The following is a 13424-nucleotide window of genomic DNA, read 5'->3' as shown; positions in this document are numbered from 1 at the left end:
TCAAAAATATTTTCGGCCTACAAGTTTCTTCTCATATGGTGTTTCTTCGGTGTTGGCCTAGCTGTAGATAAGGGACGCACAATATAAGGTGTCTGTTAGTGATGAACCTACAGAGAATTATGACCCGAATCTGCAGCTCTATTTATCTTTACAGAGCTTTACAGTGAGCTTCAGCTCATTGTTTAGCTGTCCAGCCCACAATTTTACTGTTTTGCTTTACTGTCTTCGCTCTAATGATGTGTTTTGCTCTAAAAACTCACAGTTCACTGCCTGCTCAGCAGCAATCAGCAGAATGACAGTTAGGGACAAGCTGTTGCACATAGTGGAGCATTAAGCAGCTAAAGGGACAGATATTTCCCTCCACAGCTGGTAGAGACCAAAAGCAGCTTAACTGAGTTAATATTTGACTCACATTTATCAGGTGGACACAAACACGACTCCAAATAAATAATAATGTCATTCATTCATTTCCCGTAACTGCTTATCCTGTTAGGGGTTGTGTGGGGGCCTATCCCAGCTGACACTGGGTGAGAGGCAGGGTACAACCTGGACAGGTCACCAGACTATCACAGGGCTGACACATAGAGACAGACAACCATTCACACTCACATTCACACCTACAGGCAATTTACAGTCACCAATTAACCTGCATGTCTTTGGACTGTGGGAGGAAGCCGGAGTACCTGGAGAAAACATGCAAACTCGCACAGAAGGCCCCCCACCCCATCCCGGGTTATTGCAGGTTTAAGCACATTGGTTAAAGCTGTTTCTATATTGGCTGATATAAATTAAGACTGTGAGTATAGTGAGCAATAAATTACATGAGATAAGAATTAAGTCATATCAAGACAACTTATTTATTGAAAAGCAACAAATGCCAGACAAATAGACAATATGTAAACATGTTTTTAGAAAGTGCACAGCCATGATAGTGTCTTTGCATATGTCATAATACATTGGTGCTCTGTCCAGATGGAGAGCAGCTGGAGGCAAAGTCTACCAACACTTGGATGCTTTCATCGGCTCACAGAGTAACATGAGCAACATTAAGAGGTCTGACAGACGAGGTAATTTGTAATGATGACTGTGTCCACGCCGGGCAAATCGGTCAAATTGTTAGAAAATCACTTTTCTTAATTTTGTATGGATCACATCCAACGTGAGTCATGATTGTAAACAAGCTATTATATTTGTGTAGAATCAAAATAAGAGAAATAAAAGGGTCAGCTCCACAGTCTGACGGCAGGAATGTAACACTGTATAACTGTTTGTGTTCTGTGTGCAGACCATAGTGGCGTAGATGAGTGCAGAGTTAAAACCTGAGTGGACATTTACATTTAAAAAATATACATAAAATTATATTAAAATATCAAAAATATATGTCTTTTTCCAACATAATATACAGTATTTGAACAACCATATTGGATTCATTTTATATTATCAAAGAATGAAAAAAAAACATGCTAAAGAAAAAAAAAAAGAAAGGATTAGATGGATATGGCACCAGGATGAATATTTTTACAAATGCAGGCTATAAAATGGTTTTGTTCTGTTTTGCTCAGTTAGCCAGTGTGTTTGGTCACAAGAGCAAATTTACCCTGATCACAGTATTTATGACTCCTTCCTCTTGAGATCAGCAACAAGATACGTCTCCTTCTCCTCAAGGACTTTGTAGAAGACGTCTTTGCCGTCATGTCCTGCAGCTTTCAGGGCACCGCTATAGAGTTTCCTCATCTTCTCCTGAGTGGTTGTGATGGCACTGATTGTATCATAATCTTCTTGTTGGATTACCTTTTCACTCAGGAGATTATCCAAGATTGGTTTTATATTGCTCACTCTCTCAATCAGAGCACACTGGTGTTTATCCACAAAGTGCTCCCCTGAGGGCAGAAAAATCTGTTTAGGTAATATCTGGTGACATCAGTTCCTTTACGATTTAAAAAAAGAGAGGGTTAATTGCAAAGTGACACTCAAACCTTTTGAATACTGCAAACACCTGTAGAGCTTAAATGAACTGTTGCTGTTGGACAGCCTAACATTCACAGATTTATTGGTTTGATTTCAAGTTATAGTTTTGGTCGTGTAAATTCAAACTCCTTTTGAGGAGTATAAATATTTTATTGCTCAGGTAACAAACAAGTTCATGCTCGACAGGACGCTGTTTTGTCACAGTCAGGTAAGAAATCAGTAAGCAGAAAAGGCTTAAACTTGATTAATATTGTTGGTGTGTAATGAATTCAGGGATTATGGCTCCTTTTATAATTTGCCACAACAATGTTCAGATATTGGAAATGTAGTGGGGATCGTTCAGCTTGTTTATATGCACTTAAGTAACCAGGTTACTGTAAATCAGATGGCACTATTCGAGCCAGTTGAAAATTTTACATTTGCGCAAGAATTTGCGTGACACACAAGCCTACACAAGCCTATCCTGACAGATTCTCCTGACATTACCAAGCATCACAAATGAAGGTTAAACTCATTGTCGCTGTTTTCGACTCACCGTCAGTACTGTACAGAGACAGAACATAAAAAGGAAAGGGCTCAGAGATTTGTGAGCAACACCGTAGGATGACACGGTTAAGTTCTGAGAATATGCATTTGTGAGTAGTGTTAGCGATTTTGTTGAGTTGCTTATTAGCAAAATGCTTTGAGTCATTTAAGTTGGTCATTGGAAAAACAGTGGGAGGAGTGAAGCAGTAATGTGCTGCCGTAGACAATATGAAAATTACAACTGAAAAAGTTGGTACACTCTGTAAAATGTAATGAAAACAGGATGCAATCATTTGTGAATATTTTGTGACCTAAATTCAATTGAATACATAACAGAGACAAGATGATAAATGTTCAAACTGATAAACTGTATTTTAAATAAACACTTCTTCTGACTTTAATGCAACACAATGTGAAAATGTGCAATGCAAAAATTCACTTAGTTTTCACTGTGAACACATCACAGTGCAACAGACAGACAGACAAAACAGTAAAATCTAAAGAGCAACTCTTCTAAATACAAATCATTTGAAATATTTTACCTGGTAAAGGACCAGTGCTGCTTTGGTAGTCATCTGTAAAAAATAATGCAGAGATAAGGAAATATTAATATGGAGCTGATTTACTGCCTTTTATCCAACAATAGATGTCTGCTTCAATAATGATATTCAATAAAATTCAAGTGGTACTCAGACAGTGTATTTAAATTCTTGTGGTATTATTTAAAACTGACCTTTTCTAATTGCACAGGTCCACACTGGTTGATGATCATTTTCTTGTTCAAGCTGGAGCTTGAAGACTTTGTCTGGATTTTCGATGAACACTTCAAAGAAATTTGGGTTTCTGCTTTTATATCTGAGCTTTAGTGTCTGTAACAAATAAAGGGGGGAGTGGGGCTTAGACTTTAAGCGCCAGAAAATTCCAACTGTGACACTTAATAGGTTTTAGACTGAGGTGGTATGGTGATTTAAATCATGACAAGACATGTACAGTCAGGAACAAAAAAAGATAAAATATCTGATGTATCTTGCCAATTACTTGTAGAATGCTGTTATAAGTAAATGTATGAATGAAAATCTCTAATTTCCTTTTTGAAAAATGTTTTTAGAGAAACAACAGGTTTGTACCACAATTTGTAAATCAAATCATATTTTGTGGTATGAATATTGCTATTACAGGAACAAATCAAGCATGTCTTTAGACAATACTTACAGGTGCCCATATGTATATTGGAAGTGTTATAAGTCTTTGCAATACTTTTTCTGTCCATACTGGCCACAAAGAAATCTTTCACAAAAGTCATTTCAATGCAAGCGATTGAAGAGAAATTCCACACTCCTCGTTCTGTGTAAAAATGCATTGTGAAGTTCAGCTGAAGCTAATATGAGACCTCAGCAGTCTGAGGTACACAAATCAAGTGGGTTTCTCTTCAAAGTTAGTCTTTTTTGTGACAGTTCTCTTATGATGGTAAGGACTCAAAGGCAGGTGAGGTGAAAAGGCAGTGAGGCAAACGTATCCAAAGAGAGTAGGTAAAAGACACAAACTGGATACAGGCTGGGGCAAAAACAGGCAGGCAGTGTAAAGAGCTGGAAGGCTAAGGTGAGAACACTATAGACGATGTATCAAAAGGGAATGTGAGCATGTATGTACTGTACATGCACTGAGAGGCTGACTGGAAGTTGAGGGGCGGGTGTGAGGACAGGAGAGAAACAAGAACCAGTTTCTCAAAGATAGATTGTGACAATGGTTTAGATCTATCTAATAGTAAGATTTCAGATAGACATTTAAAATAAAGAACTTTTTTGCCATGAATACTGGTTAAATTAAGACTTATTTTAAACTTAAAAACATGGCTAACCGAGCAAATGTGTCAAACCACTCAGCTCCGGTCGGGATGAGCGTCAGCATGGTTCTCTGCCTGAAACAGTGGATTGTTCTGTCTGGTTTTGGACTGAGTTGCTGCCCCAAGTGAAGGGAATAAAATGTCTCAGGGTCTTGTTCATAAGTGGGTAAAACAGCATGAGATCGACAGGCGGATCGGTGCATTGTCAGCAGTGATGCCGGAACTTTTGAATCTAAAATCTGTAAAACCGGTCTCAGGTGTCAGGGGAAAGGCTGGACAGGGTGAGGGCTACTGCCGGTCAGCTGAGGAATGGCAGGGTCTGGCATGAGGAAAATTAGTGCGGGAAAAACATCATGCATGAGATGAAAAATGTTTTAAAAATCAGTTATATTTCCGCAGACAGTGTTTCCTTGCTGAGCTCAGTGGAGGGATAGCAACAGATAGAGGGATTCTAGTACTAAACAGACTGTCACTTTGGCTGGCAAATTTTTTGCACTGAAAGAAAACCATGGATTATCTCCCCCATCACTTACAATTAAATTAGCTAAGGAAGGATCACTCTGTATCCAGTATGAATGGACAGGAGGAACAATTACATCTGAGTGTGTTAGTACTGTTTCAAGCTATACTCGAAAATATGTAAACCTATCCTTTCAGAGCCTCAGCTACGATGAGGCTTTGGCAGTGCATCTATGTCAATAACACATTGGAAAATAAAGCCACATGTTGAACATTGAGAAAAACACTTTCTGTTATTGTTACAGTGTCAGAAACATTGATTAAAAAGACATTTTGGAAATGAATTGTGAAATGGAGGTGAGTGGAACAGTAGATATCCTTGAGGTTGGACAGATCTTGAGCTCTCTTTAACCTCTTTCGCACTGCCTCTTCAAGGCGGGACTTTTACACTGTTGTGCTGCCTCGCCGTTCTGTTTAAAAGGTCTCATCACAGAATGGGGGGACAGAGTTGTCTCGCCTCTAAGGTGGCATCAGAGGTAGCAACAGAGCCGAAACTAGGTCTGTATAAATGGGACAGCCAGCAGGATGGGATCATGGGCAGGATGAGTGTGACGTTTTGACAAGGTGTTGAGTGCGTGGGAGATTTAAAAAGTAGCTGCTAGAAGTTAGCAACTAACTCAAAAAAAGTGGACCAAAATGTATGTAAATTGGGAAAACAATTAGGTCTAGGAGCTCCTTACCCTCCAAGCAGTAGACACATAACAGGTACGGCAAATGATGTCAACACATTTCTCATGTGTCACACTAGAGGTCGATGCTGATGCGTTACATACCTCCAGGGTTGGGTAGTTACGTGTTACAAGTAACACACACGAGTATAGAAGTTTTTCTTTTAATTCACTACATTTGCCATTTTTACCCTCATTAAAACAAGTCTGTTCTTAATTCAATCTAGTGTAGGAGGAGAGCACACAAGGAACACCTTAAATGCAAACCAGGAAGCCCACCTGGCTGACTCCCTGCCTGAACTAAAGCATTGTGGATTTTTCAAATATGTATTTTCAATTTCTTTTTTTAAAGTACTGAAGTGGAGATTTTCAGTACCCTACCGACCACTTCATGCCATGCTTGTCATGCCTCTTTTGCTTGCACAATGCCTGCATGCTATCTGAAATATACACACTGGAGTGGCATGATGCCGTTGCCATTAGGTTCTGTGTAAAAATGCTAAGGCGGCATAAAGAAGGAACTTTGTAGTGGCCAAAAAGCACAATCTTTGTATATATAAAGCTTTTGAGACTTCATTGCTTTCTGGAAAACACAACTTGTGAATAGTGTCACACAGTTTGTTTATGAGTAATAAGAGAGTGGTTTTTACAAACCTTGAAGCCTTTTTAAAATGTTTTAGGACATGTTGATGTGTTTAACTAAAGATATAAATTTCTCACGAGACCAGAATCAAAAATTGTGACAAAGTTGGAACATGTTGTAATGAATTCTTTAAAAAAAAAAAAAAATAGAGTGGTTATTTTCAAACAGTTTAAAACATACTTCAGGATGAATGTCTGCACTGTTCAAATCTGCTGTTAGGATGAAACGATCTTGCATTTTCAGGGACCTCTCTGGATGTGGCTTTGAGATCATTTCGTTTTGTTTTTCCCTCTTGTCCACACTCTGTAAAAACACAAAAAAACTCTCAACACAACGTTGCTACAAGGTTGATGCAGAAAACACTGTGATCAGTATTGTTTGTTAATCAAGTTATTGACTGTGCCATTCTGTGTCTTCTTATAATTCGTATTGATGACAGTAAGTTATGAAATAACCTCTTGTAGACCCGGATCACATGGGATTAGATAAACATGGAGAGTGAGGAATGCTTTGTTGGTCTTGTATATCAACACATTACAGTGTACTTTCACAGGTACACCGACTTTCATCAGGACTGCTCTTGGAGAGAAAACTGGTTCAGACAGCTTGACATGGGACGATGTGACCTCAGACACTTTTTCCACGACATCTCCACAGTCATCTATGTGTAGGACTGCAAACTTGTCTAATATTGTAGGATTGTCATCTACACAAAACAAAAGCACAGTTAGTGAAGAGAAAAGGATTGCATCAGTTTTTGTACTCGTGCTGTCAGAAATAAATAAAAAAGTTAGCATTTTACTTTATTATTTTCTTCATGTCCACTTACCTATGGCAATCCAGTGTGGCAGGTACACTACATCTAACTTCCCAGCAGTGACTGTGATGTCCATCAGGGGACCTGCAGGCATGTACTTCATGCTTTCTATCCTTTCCATAGGTCCTTCCCAAGAGTAAAACTGGTACTTAAAGCTGACCTTTTCCTTACAGACCCAGCGCATACCAGAGACACTGCATTCAAAGTTTCCTGCTCCAGACTGTAGGCTAAAATGTGAATGAAAAGAAAACAAGTGAGTTTGTGTCTATGCACAAAAATCCTGTATTAGGGTCACAAAGGAATAAATGTGAAATTCTAAACATATTAGGCTTCAGTTTATTTGGTGTTAAATCTATTGCCACTATATTTGTTATACTGCATTAGTATAACTGGTAACAGCACAGAGAAAGACTTCAGATTCCCTCCTGTGAAAACATCCTAAGAACCAAGCTTGAGGGTTTCCTTTAGTTCCAGTTCTCTGTGAACATAGACTGTAAAGATAATGTATATAGCCACCGTGACGTTACTCATTGCTGTGTGGACTATTCTGAATTCTCGAATTTGAAATTTTGGCTGTCCCTCCAGGATTTTTGGTGCCAGAAGTGACTGAATTTGGATGAGAGGATGGAACTGTGGAATAACAAGGGGTGGATCAGAATGAGAGCCTGAGGACACTATCCACAGGCAGCCTGTCACTCACAGCAGCCTCGCCCTTAATCATGCCTAATTATAAACCATACATTTTTTTAAAGGCCCGTGTTGTTTAAAAACTCACCAAAACATTTTTGTACCAGGCTGTAAACATGTTTATTTCTGCTGATAAGTTGGGCATTTTAACATGGGGGTCTATGAGGATGAACTCCCTTTTGGAGCCAGTCTCAAGTGGCCATTTGAGGACCTGCAGTTTTTGGCACTTCTGTGTTAATCTCTATAAACAAATTCTGCATGTGTGTAGGGATCAGTGTTTGTGGGTTTATCATATGTAACACAATAAACACACGCTGAAATCAGCACAACAAATGGACTGACGTGTGAATAAGTCACTATGACGGACGCAAATTAATACATTGGAACCGGGGGACCCGCTTGCTGGTTTCTGGTGTGCCGGTCAGCTACAACAGCACCGGAGAGAGAGTTATGCACAAGAACAGGACAGTGTGCAGTCGTTGCTCCACCATTGTAGGGGATGTGAATGGAAAAACATCGAACATACTAACGCACATCGGATGGCATCACCCGGATGTGTCGATCACCTGGATGAGGACAAAACAAACCGATGGCCAGTTCCTCATCCGCGCTGCTTTCAAGCAGCCTTAGGACACAGAAGGAGAACAACCCAGATGTGCCAGTCATTGAACCCTTCTATAATGTAGTCTGTAAGACATGACAAAACACAATAACCTTCGGGGGATACTTTTTGTGGTGGTGCACTGGCGAAAGTGGAGCTATGTGGATCAGTGTGAAAAAAGAAAACAATGAACAGTTTATTTCGGATGGTGACACATTACCTGATAATGTAAATGTAATGATATTACCTGAAATCCTGTTGGTGACGTGTTGTATTACTTAGTTACTGCAAAAATGTAATATAGTACTGCAACACATTACTTTTGTAACATGTTACCCACAACAATGGTTAACAGTTTGTGGGAAGTGGTGAAACGCACTGGCTGAAATGTAATCTCTGATCCAATCAGCTACCTCCTGACAACAAGTTAGCTTTATATTATCCTTTTGAAAATGATCTACATTCATATGCAGATATAGAGATTAGTTGAAATGACGGGCACACAGAGGAAGTCTTGGTTTGAATATCAGCTTGCTATACCGGATAATAGGAGTGGGGGTAAATCCATACAGCACAGTATCGTGATATTTTTGTGTGGCAATGTTGTATCGTCACACAGTATCAATTTTTTTTATAATATGTATTATTAATTTTAAAATATAAATCAGCGTTTGGTAGTCTACTAGAATAATATGATCATTGGTTTTTCAGTCCACTAGATACATTTTGCTGCTGCAAAAAAAAATGGCTGAAGTGAGATGAACAGACTGAAAACTTTTTCTTATTAGATAAAACAGATGTTGACCGTTTTTCTTTGGGGACATAATTTATAAATCACAATATATTTTATCACAACACTCAGCATATGGCAACATATTTAATATGGCATTAATATTGTATGGTGACTTAAGTATCATGAAAATATCATATCATGGATCTTCTGGTGATTCCCATCCCTACTGGATAATCCCAAAATATGGGCTTCACCCTCAGAGGCTCATCACTGTCAGTCTGGTTCCCGACATTGTTTCGCTGTAAGCTTCATTTTTCAGCCCCAAACGTTGACGCTTAGCTGTGATGGAACATTTAGGATCTTGTATTTACCTGTAAGTTGAAGCCTTGTTTGCATCTGTACTGTTCACTTCAGGTTCAACTTTAGTCCAGTCACTGGAGTCCTGCTGCAGAGGACAGTCATTTTTACAAAGACGTGAAGATGTGTTTTAGTAACTTCACATTAACTGATAACAAATAAACTCAACAGAAGAATAGCTGCTGAAATGCAGTAGCTAATGGGGATCATAATAAACTAAACTAAACAAATGAATGGATGTAAGGAATTACCATAACGCTTCCACAACCCTCAAGCNAGTGTACAGTAATGGGTGTTGATGTTGTGGTCATGCTATATTCAATGTGTTTACATGCGCTGTGGTAACCTGGTTACTGTTAAACTGTGTATACATGCAGCAGGTCAGTAATCATCAGACTTCTCCCCTCCTCCAACATTATTTTGGAATGATGGCTTTCTTTATTATTATTTAGATAATTTTCTTTGCATTTTTTGCCTTTATTGGACAAATCTGGGACAGTGAGAGAGACCAGACATAAAAGTCCAACAGCTGGAATCAAACTGTGGATGTTGTGGTTATATTGCATGCTGTAACCATCTGGCCATCAAGATGCTCCAGACTGACAGCCTCACAGCATGAATGTGTCTGAATTTGACTATCAAACACTCGATAGTGGAACAAACTTAATTAGACTTCTAGAGGCTACTTCTTGTTTCAGTTTCAGTGAGACCTTGGACAGAGTTATTTCAAATCACTCCACGTTATAATTTCTCTTTTCATCCAGCCGCTCAGCTGTTACCTTCCCTTCTATTGTCATTAGCATGCGTGCTTCTGAGATGTGTTTAAAAACTGTATGTATACATGGCAGAACATTCTGCATCGTATCTGCAGAAATGTATCTAGGAGATACTAAATTTCTCTCATACCCTACCCCAATTATGGAAACAAGGTTTCTGCATGATGTGAAGTTTAAGGTATCAGCTTACTAAAGAGTCGACTGTAACCTGATTATAAGAGCATGGAAATACACTGATAGTCAGTACCCTGTCCTAAATTGTAATGCTTCTAAAAACCAAAGAGGAAATTAAAAATTGTAAAAGTTATTGATTCTGTAACAGGAACTTTTTTACAAACAACTAAATCATTCTAATAAACATTGTTTGGTATTTTCCTTTTTTCCCCCTTTCTTTCTACATTTCGTTGGTTGTGTTGAACAATGCTGGCAACAACAGTCTTGTTATTCTGGGTTTCCTTGTTTTCTGTCTCATTGCTGTGGACAATGTTACAAAAATAAGACTGTACAGTTATGATAGCGGTTCTTTGAGGTTGTGCTTTAGGTACAGCGGTGCTCTCAGCTAAATACTTAGCTCAACATGCTAACACACTCATGATTAGTAGGTATAATGTTAACTGTGTTCACCATCTGTGTTTAGCATGTTAGCATGCTAACATTAGCTAATCAGGACAAAAGGCTGATGGAAATGTCATTAGTTTTAGTTTTTTTTTTTTTTTTATTTAAAGTGTTAACTGATGATAACGCACTGTGTTTTATTTTCTTTGTTTTACATCTGCAAACTCCTGTCTACAATGGGCTTAACACATGCACGCTGAGGACTTGACACAGATTCCAGAGTTGGTGCTTATCCTGGTGAAATCAGCGGGGAAAATCATTGGGACTAGCCTCCCAGAGATTGCCACTGTCTTCACCTCCCGCTGCCTGCGCCGAGTGCACAACATCCTCCAGGACTGGTCACATCCAGCACACCACCTATTCCAACTACTGCCCTCTGGGAGAAGATTCAGATCTATCTGCGCCAGAACCACCAGACTGGCCCACAGCCTCTACCCCCAAGCAGTCAGGCTGCTGAATGGAAAATCCCACCCCATCTGTCCACCCGAATTCATAACACTCTGTTTACCACACTATGACAATAACTGAGAACTGGACTTTGCATTGCTGCACGAGTGCTCTAACCACTACACTAGGGAAGCCCATGGTAAACTGTTGACGATGCTAGAGGAAAGCTCAGGAGATCATCAAAGACAGTAAGGTTTACCCACTGGGGACCATCAATGACTGTACAAGATATACTGGCAATCCATTAAATAGTTGCGATATTTCAATGTGAACCAAAGTGGTGGAGCAACCAACAGACACGCTGACACTGACCCAGCAGCATGGTCAAAATACTGATTGTTGGCTGTAGTGTGTAGAAATCAAAGATGATATAACATTCAAAACAAATCCACATATTCAAATGGTTGCCTGACTGTACACATGTAATTTGAATTTACATGCATACCAAAAGTTTGTTTTTCCCCCACATCTTACCTTTGGATCCTGAGCTGATTTCTGACAACCTCTCTGCCATATCAGTCATGTTCATCTCCATTAAAACCTCCCTGGTCACCTCCACAGACTGCTTGCCATAGATCTCCACCATCAGCTTCACTATTTCATCTCTGTCTGCCATCTCCATTCTCTGACTTGAGATTTTTGGGAGGCCTTTCTTCATTCTAGTGTGCTGTAGGACATGTTTGAATTGCTCGAGCTCCCCATAACTTAAATCCTTCAGTGTTTCCAAAAGCTTCTCCATAAGTGATGTCCTGGTCACCACCTGATGGATTCAAAGTAGACAGAGGACATTTATGTAATATTTCCACTGTAGTGATGAAACAATTTATTTGCATTAATGTAAACATTTAAGTAATAAGAGTATTATAACAACTAATAATAACCACATCAGGCACAATGATACATTTGGTTCTACATGTGTTGATTTCTGTAACATGATTAATTTAATTTTATAAACCCGTCTCTAACTCTCTGTCACTGTGCTCCCAAAAGCAGGAATGATCCACCTGATATCATTTTCTCATAGCTTTTACAGCACATGTGATGTTTCTGGTTTAAACCTTTTTCCACCTCTTTACTGTCATGATGAGGATCATTTTCCAGCTGTAAAGATTAAATGAAAGCTGTGTTGTGTAAAGTGTGTCTCATGTGACATTACTCACCTTCTGGAGCGGTTTAGATTGATGTTTCTCTGAGGAGAAAGAAAACAGAAAATAACTTGTTACTGATTTAAAGTGAGATTATAAACAACTTTAGTCAAATTTTGTTTTTGAATAAAACATAACATGAATAATTCATTACAAAATACAAGTCAAATCTGCAATCACAAAGAAAGAGAGTGAGAGACTTTTGACACCATATCATTAACACCCATGAAATTTAAAGGACTCCAACACAAAAGTCTTGCAATAAACACCTTTGGATGGGAGTACAGGTATTAACAACCTGCTAGGCGTTGCTGCATGTTGCACCTCCACCTTTGCCATCAGGCCTGCGTTAGCTGGGAACATTTGGAGGTGGCTGAGCAGTGGTTGGGATGTCTCATTACCGCTCCCCTGCAGCTGACCTTAGGATCCTTGTTTTCCCCACTCTATGTCTTTTCCTTTGAGCCAAAGCCAGGGATTACCTTGTTCTGCCTCCTCAGTTAGCTGTCTCAGAGCCTCCTTCTGCTTGGACCCAGTGATTCCAAGAGCCTTCAGAAAGTGTTGGATGGGTTTTCTAGTAAAGCCTCTGCCGTCCATTTCCACAGGGTAGATTAATGCATGCTGCAGCCAACTTCTCCTACTTCCTCTAAACTACTGCTGCCATTTCCTCCTCCCACTGAACGCTGAGCTTGGCCATGATTACGATCCTGAGAGAGGTAGACCAGAGGACCACGTCTGGCCATATGGAGTTGTAGTGATCTTGGGAATTTCGGCCATTCATCCAGCTCGACCCTCAAGTTTTATCCACATCCAGTTGACAGGATGGACCATTCTTTCTGTGTAATGTTCTGTGTTCCACCTCATTGACTGATGAAATGGATTTGTAGTTGTGATGTTGAGGTGCTGGCCTTATTTAATTCTAATCTGTGTGCTGATCAGACCTCTGCCAGCTTTTGCAGGACCTGATCGTAGCATCAGCTGTACTGGCCCTGGGTCAGTGGAGTGAATATGTTTCAAGTTTGGTTTTTGGGCGTAGCAAAAACGGCAATTCACATTTCTGGGACTTGGGAAGCTACTGTATGT

The 13424-nt window shown here is 39.5% G+C and overlaps 1 protein-coding gene across 1 annotated transcript; it reads right to left on the bottom strand.

Annotated features, from left to right (window-relative positions):
• Positions 1 to 833: 833 nt before the first annotated feature.
• LOC126387266 (NACHT, LRR and PYD domains-containing protein 1 homolog) lies at positions 834 to 13418 on the bottom strand. The gene is made up of 11 exons (XM_050039801.1): positions 12824 to 13418; positions 12360 to 12388; positions 11674 to 11959; positions 9613 to 9707; positions 9376 to 9449; positions 6996 to 7210; positions 6622 to 6872; positions 6347 to 6469; positions 3227 to 3362; positions 3036 to 3068; positions 834 to 1880 (listed from the first exon to the last, which is right to left on the bottom strand). The coding sequence occupies exons 1-11, from the start codon at positions 12936 to 12938 to the stop codon at positions 1612 to 1614; spliced, it is 1626 nt and encodes a 541-aa protein (XP_049895758.1). The 5' UTR covers positions 12939 to 13418; the 3' UTR covers positions 834 to 1611.
• Between the last annotated feature and the right edge of the window lie 6 nt (positions 13419 to 13424).

The sequence above is a fragment of the Epinephelus moara genome, unplaced genomic scaffold (assembly GCF_006386435.1).
Source record: "Epinephelus moara isolate mb unplaced genomic scaffold, YSFRI_EMoa_1.0 scaffold3201, whole genome shotgun sequence".
Classification (NCBI taxonomy): domain Eukaryota; kingdom Metazoa; phylum Chordata; class Actinopteri; order Perciformes; family Serranidae; genus Epinephelus; species Epinephelus moara.
The sequence above is the reverse complement of the archived record's forward strand: the minus strand, read 5'-3'. Positions and strand labels throughout refer to the sequence as shown.